This window comes from Phoca vitulina, unplaced genomic scaffold, assembly GCF_004348235.1.
Source record: "Phoca vitulina isolate PV1807 unplaced genomic scaffold, GSC_HSeal_1.0 scaffold8, whole genome shotgun sequence".
NCBI lineage: Eukaryota > Metazoa > Chordata > Mammalia > Carnivora > Phocidae > Phoca > Phoca vitulina.
The window spans coordinates 46,827,954-46,841,374 of record NW_022589711.1 but is presented as its reverse complement, the minus strand read 5'-3'; the positions used below and the strand labels follow the sequence as shown (position 1 = coordinate 46,841,374).

The 13,421-nt window shown below is 46.1% G+C and overlaps 2 protein-coding genes across 2 annotated transcripts in view; one reads left to right on the top strand and one right to left on the bottom strand.

Annotated features, from left to right (window-relative positions):
• SLC12A8 (solute carrier family 12 member 8) overlaps positions 1–13,421 on the top strand; it is a 125,679-nt gene that overhangs the window by 35,247 nt on the left and 77,011 nt on the right. The window lies entirely within an intron of this gene.
• LOC116633909 (ribosome production factor 2 homolog) lies at positions 7,527–8,487 on the bottom strand. The gene has a single exon (XM_032406744.1). The coding sequence runs from the start codon at positions 8,346–8,348 to the stop codon at positions 7,527–7,529; it is 822 nt and encodes a 273-aa protein (XP_032262635.1). The 5' UTR covers positions 8,349–8,487.

Sequence of the window (13,421 nt, the reverse complement as noted above, 5' to 3'; positions counted from 1 at the left end):
ACTTCTGATTGCTTGTCTCCTGGCTTCTAGTATTGCTGTTGAACCATCCATTCTGATTCATAATCTTCTATATAATCTATAAACTAGTAGGAAGTTCTTTTTGTTTTCTGAAATTTCAAAATGATATGCTTGTATGAGGTTCTGTTTATATTATGCTGGGCACTGGGTGGGCCGTTTCTGGTCTGGTAATGTATCTTTCAGTTTTGGGAAATCATCTTGAATTATTTCAATGGTGATATTTTTCTACACTTTTTGTTCTCTCTTTCTGGTACTTTTACCATTTGGATATTAGTTTTTTATCACCTTATTTTTATCTTTACTTTCTGAGAGATTCCGTTTGCTCAGTCTTCCATTCCTTCAATCAATTTTCTTATTTTGCTGAACTGTTTTTAATAATAAAGACCTTTGGGCGCCTGGGTGGCTCAGTTGGTTAAGCGACTGCCTTCGGCTCAGGTCATGATCCTGGAGTCCCGGGATCGAGTCCCACATCAGGCTCCCTGCTCAGCAGGGAGTCTGCTTCTCCCTCTGACCCTCCTCCCTCTCATGCTCTCTGTCTCTCATTCTCTCTCTCGCAAATAAATAAAAAAATCTTAAAAAAAAAATTTTTTTTTAAAAAAATAATAAAGACCTTTTTCTTAGTTTTTTTTAATGTAACATTTCATTTTATTGTTTTAATAACATCGTTTTTTGGGGGGGGTTGTTTCACGGATGCAATACTTTTTCTTAGCACTCAGAGGATCTGTTGATCTATTTTTCAAAGTTTTCTTACCTTTGCATAGTTTCTGCTTCCCCTGAGCTGCCTTTTTGCTTTCATTTGGGTCTTTATCGTCCATATCAGAGGGATTTATCAGATATCTGGTCATTCTTGGCTTTCTACTCCTGATTAAAAGTAGAGGAGAAAAGGCTGATTGGAAGTACTGAGTGCACAGCTGGGTCTGGTCAGTTTTAAGCTGGGTAAGATAGTCTGGGTGGACTAGGTGTTGGGGACCCTCTTCCAGGATCATCCTTTTAGGTGCTTTGTGAATTGTTTTACTTTCTCCAAAGAGGTGTCTTCTGATCTGCTTGAAGGATGAGTTGGGCCACCCTTGTTGTGGGAGTTGAGTTGGGGGAAAGGATTGGGTAGTCAGGATTCAGTAGACATCGGCTTGATTTCCTCAGCTGGGCCTGGCACTGCCAGTCTATGTCGTTGGTTTACCCTCTCTGGAGAATAAATCGCAGACTTGTGGGGGAGCACCCGGTACCTGGGAGCATGAGTAACTTCCCAGAGAGTCCACCCCAGTCTTCCTGGTTTTAACCCACCTCTTCTCTCTCCCACGGCCAGATACCTGGGGCTGCCCATCGGAGACCTTAGAGAATTTTGTGGGGTAAACAAAGTTGGTTTTCAGCGTCCCTTTGCTGACTTAAGATTCCATTTTCTCACATCTGATCTCAGTACCACTGGACCATCCACTACATGTTAGCTTCCAAAATGTTCTTGCCATTTTCCCCATACTTAGGGATTGATATCCTTTAAAAAACCTCTTTACTATATATTAGCGGGATTTGGGGAGGGATCAAAATTAGGTACATGTATTCAGTCTGCCATCTTACCCCAGGTCTAATGTTAATATTTTTAAACGATGAACCAACCATATTTAAACATTTTTTTAAGTTGGAGAATTTTTTTTTTTTTTTACCCTTTTTCTCTCTAAAAATTTGCCTTTTTCATCTGTAAAGGAAGTACATCTTTTTGGGAGAGGTCATTATCTCTCCTGCTCTGGCACTCTCTGAAGTCTTGTCTTTTGAAGTGCAATCACTGACTGGATTATACCTCCGATTTGGGGAACCGTTTGTGAAAACCTTAATGATGCTTTCTAGACATGATGTTTCTGAGTGTTTTTGAAGTTGCTTGGGCTGATATTGTAGAAGAGATATGAAGAAGGTATTTTCTCTTGGTGGATTGCTACAATGTGATTTGTGACCTAGGGTCACAATAAATGTTTATGAATACTTATCTCCAGTGGGTGTGACCTTCTGTGTTGATACTTCCTCATCCCAGGCAGAAACTGTGCATTAGCATGGTGGAAACCTCCCCAGGGACTGTAAGAACTCTCCTCCCTGACTTCTGAGAGTTCACCAGCTATAGGGAAACAAGTGTGAGGTATCCCTCTGAGGAAAACAGCGAGTCTGTGCTTGAAATATGTGGGAATAGTATCTAAGGATAAAAGCTTAAATTGTCTACAGAGGGTTCTATAATGGGCATCAGGGCTCACTAGGACTGAAAATAAACAGAGAAATAGTTTACCTAGAAATGAAACCTTAGCTCGAAATGGGAAAATGCATTTATTCCTGAAAATTTTTCCCTGTGTGTTTTAAAGTTGTGTCTTGCCGATGCCTCATCTTTCCCTGGCCCCTTCGTTGCCACCTTGTCCTTCCTTTGCCCTTTGTCTCTTTATCTGTTTCTCGTTGTCCCAACCCAGCTTTATTTCCCCGTCTGTAATCAACTCCCTATAATCAATTAACCAAAAACCTTTCCTGAGCACCGCTCTGTGCAGACCCAATGCTAGAAGTTTAGTTGATGTGCGAGGATGGAAGAGCTTGACCTTGGAGTGTCAGAGAGGTCTTCAAGGAGGAGGTGACATTTGAATAGACCTTGGAGGTTATGCGGCAGCTCCCCTGGTGCTAAACTAGGAATGGTGATCCCAAGGAAAGGGAACAGTATATGTGAAGACACAGAGATGAGAAATGCGTGGAAAATTTCAGGAAGTGCAGGAAGTTAGGTGTGCTGGAACTTAGCATGCTGGGGCCGGGGCTCGGGAGGAACTAGAAGGAAATAAGGCTCCTTCAAGTTCAAAGAAGAGCCACGTCCTGAGGTGACTGTGGTTGAATGTGAGGAGACAGAGAGAAGCTCAGGAAACTCAGGGCTGTGTGTCGCCCCTGTGACTCCCAGTGCTCCCAAGATTAGCTTGTACTGCAGGCCTTGGTGAGCAATAGAACATTAGCTCGTGGGGCGCCTGGGTGGCTCAGTCGTTAAGCGTCTGCCTTTGGCTCAGGTCATGATCCCAGGGTCCTGGGATCGAGTCCAACATCGGGCTTCCTGCTTGGGAGGAAGCCTGCTTCTCCCTCTCCCACTCCCCCTGCTTGTGTTCCCTCTCTTGCTGTCTCTCTCTCTGTCAAATAAATAAATAAAATGTTTTTAAAAAAAGAACATTAGCTCGTCTCTGCTGAGATTACAGTGGTCGCTGACACCTGCCATCCCTGCTGCCTTCTCTCAGGGTCTCCCTCTTCATTCCTGCTGAGACAAACACCTGGTTGGGCAGGGTGTCCTGGGGAATCTCTTGGACAGTGGACTCCTTCAGGATTAGCCTGTGTGGTCCCCTTTGGCTCAGGCTCCCATCTCTGGTACTGAGATTGTGTCCAGGGAATCAAGGCCACAGGATCCAAGGAGACATTGGTGCAGAAATAAATTCTCATGACCCATATTCTCAAAAGATATAAGCATGGCAGGCACCGAGGGTGTCCTGGATTGTCTAGTACAGAGGCCGGGTTTCATCCGTGGGCTAAGAGGAGCTAGCCAATTTGAAAACTGTGGCTTAGACATCAGAAATTAATTTTCTCACAGTTCTAGAGACCAGAAGTCCAAGATTAAGGTTCCACTGATTTGGTTCCTGATGAGCAATGTCTTCCTGGCTTATAGAGGTCACCTTCTCTCTGTATCATCACATGGCCTTTCTTTAGGGTGTGTGTGTGTGTGTGTTTGTGCATGTGCAGTTTGGAGGGGGAGAGAGGAAGAGAGAGAGAGGTAGGGAGTTTGGGAAAGGGTGTGTATGTATTCACTAGCTCTCTGGTGTCTCTTTTGATAAGGACACTAATCCTGTCTGATCAGGGCCCCACCCTTATGACTTTAATAACCCTAATTACTTCCTTAGAGGCCCGGTCTCCAAATATAGCCATACTAGAGGTTAGGGCTTCAACATATGGATTTGGGGGGCTAGGTGGGGATACAAATATTCAGTCCATAGCAGATAGTATATACTCAATTATAATTCTAATTTATTTTTTATTAAGAATAACATATTTAATTTTAAAATATGAAGTGTAATTATTAGTCTTTTTTTCTATCTCCCTTTTTCTTACATAATTGGGCTCATACCATATATGGTATTTTTAAAGTTAAGATTAATGTAGCAACATTCAGAAGTCCCAGATGGAATGTAATATAAACATAGGCTTGATGACATGTCTTATCTTGAGGATTTTCTTGGTCTTTCTAGTTAGAAAAGCAAACAGATAAACAAACAAAATAACTAGGAATAACTTTAGAGCCCCACAGGAGTTTTAAAGAGGCAGAAATCATAAACACTGAGCAAGGTCAGTGGGTTTTTCTTTTGAGTAAGGAAGTGGCAGACTCAGAGAGGCTCTTTGAGGGCCCTGCCTGGGGTGGGGGTGGGTGCAAACGGTCGGGGGTAGGGGGTCGCCAGGTCAGTCGGGCGCCCGCTCCATCGTAGCAAACACAGCCTGCAGGGACAGGGGTGGTGGGCTAGAGACGAAGCCCAGATGCAATTTGGGAAAACAGTTTATTTTCAGAAAACAGTTTTGTGATGTCATTCTCTTAACTTGTTTCTAAATACCACTTTATTTTTTCCCTCCCTTCCCTCTGCACCCCACCTCCCACTCTGTCTACACTCCACCACCACTACCGTCAGGAACAGACACTCCTGAAATATGAGCAAATAAGATTTATTTTAATTTGATTGGTTTTTTCTCTTATTAGTCTATGATCCAAAATAATAAGCAAAGTTCCCAAGATCCTGCCATAAATATTTGTCCTGCCCCACACCACTGGCCGTGTGAATGCACACACACAGCAGCTTACCCAGGGTCGCACACACCGCTCACCTGGCCGCCTGAGATGCTCTGTTGAAAGCACCCAGCGCAGTGCCTGCCACACGAACCCAAACACTTCACGTCCTCCCATAAATGCTGGCCAGCCCCATCCCTGATTCAGTGACTAAAGCCTTCTCCCTTGGAACTGAACTCATTTGCATGGTTTCATGCGTGTGGTATTTTTCGTCTCTCTGGCACGCGTCCTCTTGCGGTGGACGGTGGGCTCCCTGATCAGGCACCAGGACAGAAACCGGGGCGGGGCTGGGGTCTCTGCCTGTCCCAGGCCGGCACTGGCGCTCGAGGGGGCCATCACGTGCCTGGGAAAATAAGGTCTGCCTCACAGGTCTCCTTCACCCTGAACACACCGGGTCTAGAGATGTGGAGGGAAAAACTTCCCGTGATACTCCAAGAATTTATGTCACTTTTCTGAAAAAGTGAAAATATTGGGTTAGGAAGTTTTTTTGTTTTGATTTGGTTTGGGTTTTTTGTTTGTTTGTTTCAAAAGAAAGCCTAAAGATAAAGAAAAGTGTTCATAAAGTGTTACCTGCTCTTTAATTACTCTCCAACTTATTTCTTAGAGGCCACCAGATTTTTAGGTCGTGTGTCTACATCAGTTGGTGCATTAGAAATCTTGTCCCTTTGCCAGACTTTCTTTACCAAATGGCCCAGATACAATAAATACTTTTTGAAACACTAAGTATATTTCTGCTTGTAAGTAGAGAAAAAAAATAAAGTGAAATGATTTATTCAGAAGAGAAAAAAAGTGGTGGGTCCATCCACATTGCTATAGATTTGTTGAATATAAGATGTGACGATAGCATAGTGACCGAGCAAAGGAATGGTAGCTGATGTTCATTGAGTGTTCCCTGCGGCTCAGGCACTGTGCTGGGCATCTTACCTCTCCTTTCTCCTTGCAGTATCCGTGGGGTCGATGTGCTGTTATTGTCCCTGCCATAAAGATGAGAAAAGTGCAGGTCACACAGCCAGTAAACCATGGAGCCCATGCCAGACCTCAGGCTCCGTGTCCTTCTTAACCATCCAGCTCACACTGCTCCGAGCCATGCTGTTGACTGAATTAGGACACAAGCAGTACCCACATGGCGTGATACATCTGAGAAGTTGTTCAGTAGTAGAAAGGGGACTATGGTTGCAGCGTTTGGCACTGGGAGACATGAGGCCGGGGTCCTCTCAACCACTGCCTAGACTCTGGGCCAGGACCCTGCATCAGTTGCCTCATAATAGAACTTGATTTTAGATTCATCGTTTGTTGGAAATCAGTGGGCTCTGGTCCCTTCCTGCCCTAAGCCCTCATCTGTTGGAGCACAGAGCTGGTGTCATGGAAGAACACCAACCCAGGGTAGCAGGTGCCACCAGCGATGAGGGGAGGGACTTTTACCTTCCGTTTCCTCACCTGCAAGACCAAGAGGCTTCTTCCACTCCTGACGCTGGTTCTCCCTGTCATAGCCATCTCACGACTCAGCAGAACTTCCTGTGACACCACATGCCTAACTCCTTGGCCTTCTCTGTGCCCGCCAGCATGTGAAACACGCCCTGAGTGAAAATGTACAAGAGTATGCCAAAAGGTAGAGAGTAGAATTGCAATTGGGCCTTCCTTTGATGTCTGCGAAAATAACACAAATCATCAGAAATAGCAGAAGTGCTGGTGGAGGCCAAGAGAGCTTGGCAGGCAGCTTCAAATCCCCTGTGTTGGGCTCTGAGGGGCACAGAGCTCAGTAGGGAGTCCCGAGGTCATTGTGTCCGGCTGTCAGGGCCCCAAGGACAGGGACGGCACCTGACTGCGTTTTCTGTCTAGCGTCTTAGGAAGTACCTGGCACGTGGCTGGCACTCAGTTCCACTTGGCTGAGTGACTGACTGGGAAAGGAACCAGAATAGATCGGGCTCCAGGATGGAGATGGACATAGTTTTAGAAAAGGTGAATTAGAGCAGCTGGTGGAAGTGTGGTAGCCGTTGTAGGAGAATGAAGCCGATCACACAGATTGTCAGAGCACAGTCTTCAGACAAGTGGAATGGAGGGGTGGAAGAGGCACCTGCTTGAGGGGCCCTCGCACTGCACACTTACCCCGTCCAGCCTCCCTCTGTCTTCCTTTCACCCACCCACCAGGCAGCAGCTATTAAAGCCTACCAGGTACCAGGAGTCAGGCTCCAGCATCCAGTGGAGGATAAAATAGAAATGGTCCCTGTCCTCAGGAACCATGGAGATGATCAGGGAAGGTCATTGTTAATGGCAAGATATGTGCTTTTATGATTAGTGCTCCCAGAACCCGGGCTCCTTACTAGCTGTGTGACAGTGGGCAACACTAAGACCCTCTGAGTTTGCTCATCTGAAAAATGGAAATAAATGCCTCCCAGGGGGGCATTTTTAAGGATTAGCAATATTATATATCAATCGTGGCTGTGTTTCTCTTTGAGCTTGTGTGTATGTGTGGGGGGGAGGTAGTTCCCCCCCCCCACTGCTTTCAAAAAAATGAGCACTTCCTGAATATCATGGAGAACAACTTTTTGGTTTTATTATTCTTTTTTTTTTCCACGCTATAAAAATACTTAATAAAATCTTGTAAGAAACTCAGAAATGACTGATGATTGATAATTCTCTTGAGTAAACAGACTACAGTAACATTATAGTCACTGGCTAAGTTCCATCAGTTTTTTTTAATTCTCTTTGATTTTTTCTCTTGGTCTTCTGTTATCCTTTCTGCAGGTCGCTTCTTCAACCCCTTCATTTTCCTGGTTTGTAGTTTGCTTAGGTCTTGCTTCTGCATATGAATCCTTCCATAAGTTGTATCAAAAGTATCATGGGAGACATTTTTCTTCTTCTTTGGCTTAAGCGCTTTTGGCATTTTCATAGATAATTTATAAAGATCATCTGATGCCAGATGTGTCCTCCTCAGAACCAGATCCAATGAGGGCCGCATCTCTTCCAATTCAATCCTTGGTGTTCTACAACCAGATTTCTTCAACAGCAACTTATAGCTTCGAAAGTAAGTCTTCCCATTCAATGTGGTGAAGTGCAGAACATACTCTAAACCAGCCAGGTGGATATTTGGTACTGTGGGGCCTCTGAAGAAATCAATAAGAAGGCTTTTTAGCCTTCTGTAGTCTTCTGTTACATCAAAATCATCACCAGCAAATATTAACATGGGTTTTGTTCCCTCGGGACATTTACTATTCTTAATATCTTTTAGAGAGAGAAACTTCTCGATACCCAATTCAATCATATCCAGCACATGGTAGTCATACATACGACCTATTACTAGATTATTTGGCCGCTTCTTATTATGGGAGCCAAACATAAATAAAGAACAATCTGACTTCTTTGAAAAGAATTCCAATGATGTCTGATCCTCAAATGGTCTTGTAATGTTTTTCTTTTTATACAGAACTCCATACGGTTTTTTCAGTGCATACACATCTTTAAGTACTTGTGTCACCATTGAATTTGCATTTCCCCCTTGAATCAGCATAGCATTTTTAATATTTTCACTGAGTTTCGGTTCTCTCTTCTCAAGGAATCTCTTGGCTCTTTTCGTTTTGGGCTTTACAACTCAATCCAAAGCGTCCATGGCTACCGAAACGCGAATCCCAGGAACGCACGTGCACGGCGCACTTCCGCGAGATAGGCCAGTGTTCTGGAACCTGGTTTTATTATTTTGATGATGATTTCTTCCATTAAACTTCTTCCTGTTCCTCATAAGCTGGCAGGAAATGCTAGATTTCTTAAGGTACAACACCTTAAATTCCTGATTGTAAGAAGGCATTAGAAACATTCAAAAGTAGGGGCACCTGGGTGGCTCAGTTGGTTAATTGTCCAACTCTTGATTTCAGCTCAGGTCATGATCTCAGGGTCATGGGATCGAGCCCCATGTCGGGCTCTGTGCTCGGCACAGAGTCTGCTTGAGACTCTCTCTTCCTCTCCCTCTGCTCCTCCCCCCCACCCTTGCTCTTTCTTTCTCTCTCTAGCTCTAAAATAAATAAACGTTTTTTTAAAAGATTCAAAAGTAAATAAAATAGTAGATTCAAGCAGGAGATCTGTCACTGCCATCCAAATGAAAACCATTTTAGAATTAAACATGCCAAATGTGATCATTATAGGAATAGTTCTGCATGATACCGTCTTAAGTTCCTGAAGTCATAAAGGAACTTTAGTCATGGCCTAACATAAACAATAGCAACCAAACAAACCCTATCTATTTTTCTATTTTTTCCTCAAATTTCTATATGAAGTCAGAGGAGAATCACTTTTTGCTTTCATGTGCCACAGTGACTCAGGCAGGAGCCACTTTTCAGACCCTTCTCCCCTGGCAATGACTCCAAATCCCCAGTTCCTACTGTGTGGGCAAAGGTGCTCAGCAAGTGTTGGGAAGGGGACCCTGCAAGACTAGGTGCCAGCCCTGGCCCTATCACACCCTCGCTCTGTGACCTTGGGCAAGTCACCTGTCTGTACATCAGGAAAAAAGAGGATAATGATACCCACCTCATGGCTCGCTTCAGGGTTGCACGAGGTAATAAACCTTATTTCCTCCCTTTTGAAACACCATCCATTTTAAGACACACCAACTTTTCAGGTGGAAAAACCCATCCCACTAAGTCTACGTGTTGATTGTAAGACATCCAAGTTTCAGGAAATCAAAATGAAAAAAAGAAAATCACAATCACATTGAGGAAATACGATAGAAAGGCGTGCCTTGCCATTAGGGGGATTCTAGACACGCGTAAGGTGGTCTTACTGGTGTGGACGTGCTCTCTGAGGTGGGGAGCGGCCGCATGTTGTGCGGGAAGGAAGCGTCCCGTCCCTGCCACTCTGTCCAGCAGTCTGAAATTCGGCTGTGTTTCCAGCATTTCTCTTGGTGCCCCCCTCCCCCCACCCCGCCAATCAGTTGCCAAGCCCAGTGTGGATCAGCTTGGGCACATTGTGGCTTCCTTCCTATGTGGAAGTTCCATCTTGTAGACACTCAGAAAATATGTTGGCATTCTCTTCTGGACCCAGCCAGCGGTCTCCCCCCGTATGAGCTTCTCTGACACTGACCTGGTGCCTCCCAGCCATTTTCATGTCACTGCACAGCCAGAAAATGATAATATTTGTCTAGTACTCCCGGGTAAGGGGAGGGGCAGTCAGGCCAAGAAGCCAAAATCTTCACCATCTGGAACCCATTTGGGGCATCCCAGCGTGGCTCACCTTCTCTAGTTAGTTTCCACCATGAAAAAGAAGACAGAGGAGGAGGAGGAAAAGAAAAAGAGAGAAGAAGGAAACCCTGGTAATGTTCACTGTTTTGTTTTTTTGCTGGAGGATTTTTAAGGGCATTTTCATTTTTCAAAGCATTTTTACAATAATCGTCTTGTGTAAGGGTCTTATATCTTGATCCACATCCCCTTGGGCCTGTGGGTACAATGAGCAAACAAGTTTCCATACCTGTTTGTGTGTCAGAACAACAGGGAAACTTGTTATTGGTACAAATATATACTTCCTAGTAGCCTGAGGCCTGAGAATCTGAATTGTAAGAAGTACTCTGGGTGATTCCTTTGTGCCAACAGATCTAGGAACCTCTGCCTTAAGGCCCTTGGAGAGTTAATGGCACAATACCTTTTATATCCTGCATTGTTTATATCCTTTCTTACCCTGTGATCCTGCATTGTTTATATCTTTTCTGATGCGGTGATCCAAACCTAGTCACATAGTACGTTCCCTTGCATATATGCCTAGTCCTGCCCCGATACGTGAGGAGGACCCTACAGTGAGCAGGGAATCTGCTTATCTGCTGGCCCAGAAGCTCAGCCTCCTGGGCTTGCAATTTTCTACAAGAACATTGTGTCTCAGAGTTTGGTTTAGGGACTGCCTGCTTCAGAATCACCTAGAAGCTCATTAGAAGAACAGTCTGAATCAGACTATCAAATTTCAGACTAGTAATCGGTTTTTTTATTTTATTTATTTTTTTAGAAGATTTTATTTATTTGTCAGAGAGAGAGCGCGTGCACAAGCAGGGGAAGCTGCAGGCAGAGGGAGAAGCAGGCTCCCTGGTGAGCAAGGAGCCTGATGTGGGGCTCCATCCCAGGGCCCTGGGATCATGACCCGTGCTGAAGGCAGACACTCAACCCACTGAGCCAGCCAGGCGTCCCAGTAATCTGTATTTTAAACCAGCACAATGGTAATCTTTAATGCACATTCAGATTTGGGACCTACTGCATACGGGCGATTTACTATAATCCCGTTAGTCTATAAAGGGTTAATTTCCAGGTCAGTACAGACATTGTTACCTGGGTCAAAGGCAGACTTTTTACTGCATTAATAACTATTGAAGACACACAGCTGGCCCCTTAAAGTAACCAACCTTCTTCTGGGACCACTGTGGGGCTAGTAACCAGGGAAGGATGTTGGGGTCCATAACAGCTCGATGTGATGGCTTGAACACACGTAAGATTCAGCACATCCTGCCCTGGTTTGACCTTCATCTGGTAGTTGGGGTGTTTTTGCTCTGGCCATTGTGGGCCTCCCAATCAGAGTGGAACTTTTAGAGGAAGCAGGTTGTAACTTAGGATCCATGAGCCCCTGAAACTGCATGCAAAATCTGACGTGAAAGAGTGTATTTTTCTAGGAGAGGGTCCAGAACTATTGCCAGATTCTCAAAGGCATAGTTAACCCAGAGCAGGGAAGATTAAGAATTCAAACAGAGGAATTTTTAAAGATTAGGACTGTGGAGAATTGTAAACAAAGGCTCCTGTCCCGGGAAGGATTTCTGAACTTCGGCACACAGAGCCAACAGCGAATCGTGACCTCCAGCATTCCTTACCTGGCTTCTCTCCTCTTTCCATCCTGCCTCATTCCTCCTTTTAGGTTTGTCTCTCTCTGGTTTTCCTCCCCACCTTGAACTTGCTGCCCCATCTGGACAGGGTGCCATCCCTCCTCCTATCCGGTCCTTCTACCCTCCTCTCCCTTGCTGCCCTAATTAAGAAGCAGAGCTCATTCTTTGATTTGTTCTACCTATGGAATAGCATTGCGTGTTGGTGGTTCTTGTTTTTAAAATGGGATGAGTTGAACATTTAAGATTTCTCAGGGAGAGGGAGAAAATGATAGCTTAGGTACCCGGAATTCCTGGCTTTTTGGATCTAACCCTTGATAGAAGGTTTTCTGTGGGCAGAGGTCCTCACTCATCCTTGGCTGGAGGGAGGGCAGGAACAGGCACGCCCCAGGCCTTCCTCTCGTTCTGAGTTTGACTCTGATGAAGAAAAGAGTGACTGGCCAGACTCCTAGGCCCCCCGGCTCCGAGGCCCTCCCGCTAGCTGGGATTATTTTTCATTTGCCGGCTTTGGCTGTGGAAGGCAGAGAAGTAACCCTTAGGCTGAGGAGGCCGTGGGGACACAGTCAAGGCTGCAGAAGGAAGTGAGAGCTAACACTGTCCGGTTCTACCCCTGTGTCTGCTCCAGCTCTGTGAGCAGGAGGGGGTCTGGGCTGCTGGGCTCCCTGGCCAGTGTTCTGGGGATAGATGCCTGAAGCATGAAATCACTGGCTTGGGAGGGCCCTTTCACACTGCTAGGCCTGCCTGCCTCAGCCTTGAACAGCTGGGAGTTCCAAGGAAGTGGACGGCGACTCCCTGAGGGATGGGCTATACACACACACACATATATACATCCCGCCTGTGCCCCAGCTCCTCTCCCTGCACACGGAAGGAGTCCTCTGGCTGTGGGGAGTGGGCAGAAGACCTTCCTCGCTTCTGTAATGGCACTTCCCGGCCCAAGCATTTGGGGGGCACCTACTGGGTTGAGAGGCATTGCAGTGGGTCTGTGAGAGACATGAAGTCAGGGAGACGTGCCCTCAAGTCCCTCACATTTGGGTGGGGAATGAGGCGACCACCTACAGACACAGAACCAGATAGACAGTCCCAGCCTGAGGGTAGGTGGCGCAGAGAGGACCAGCGGAAAGCCGGGCTCCCTGAACTGGGCCTGCCTCTGTGGCCTGAGGAGCCTCTGGATGCTGCTCGGAGGCGAGTGTGGAGTTTGCCACAGGAGGAGTTGGCTGCCTCCTGGGGGCTGGCGGGAGATGAAGCCCCAAATCAGACATTTGGAGGTGATAGAATGGGGAACTGAGCGAGCCTCCCCTTTTACCCTCACTCTGGCCCTGGTGACGCCAGTGCTAGAAGTTTCTGAGCTCGCGGCAGAAGTGGCCCCAGGCCTGCTTATCATCTAACTGATTTGTCACTCCAGCACTTAATGCTCACTGGGGGCCAGACCACGCCCGTTCATCTTCAGGGACTGTTTCTGAAGAAATAGTGAGCCCTCTACCACCGCGTTAGCCCGACCCCAGCACACCGGGGCTCAGGCCAGCACCGGGCAATGGGGCAGCCCCTAAAATACCTCCCTAGGGATTGCATTTGCCAGTGAATTTCTAGGCCCTGTAGAGTGGACAAGTGGCTGTAACTGCTGGCCCAATTTGAAACACTTACAGCAGGTGTCAGAGGCATGGCTTTGGAATCAGATTCCAGCTAGCCTGTAAGCGGGGGCACGGGCTTTCTGACTGCTGGCCTCATTTCTGAAGAGCAGGTGAT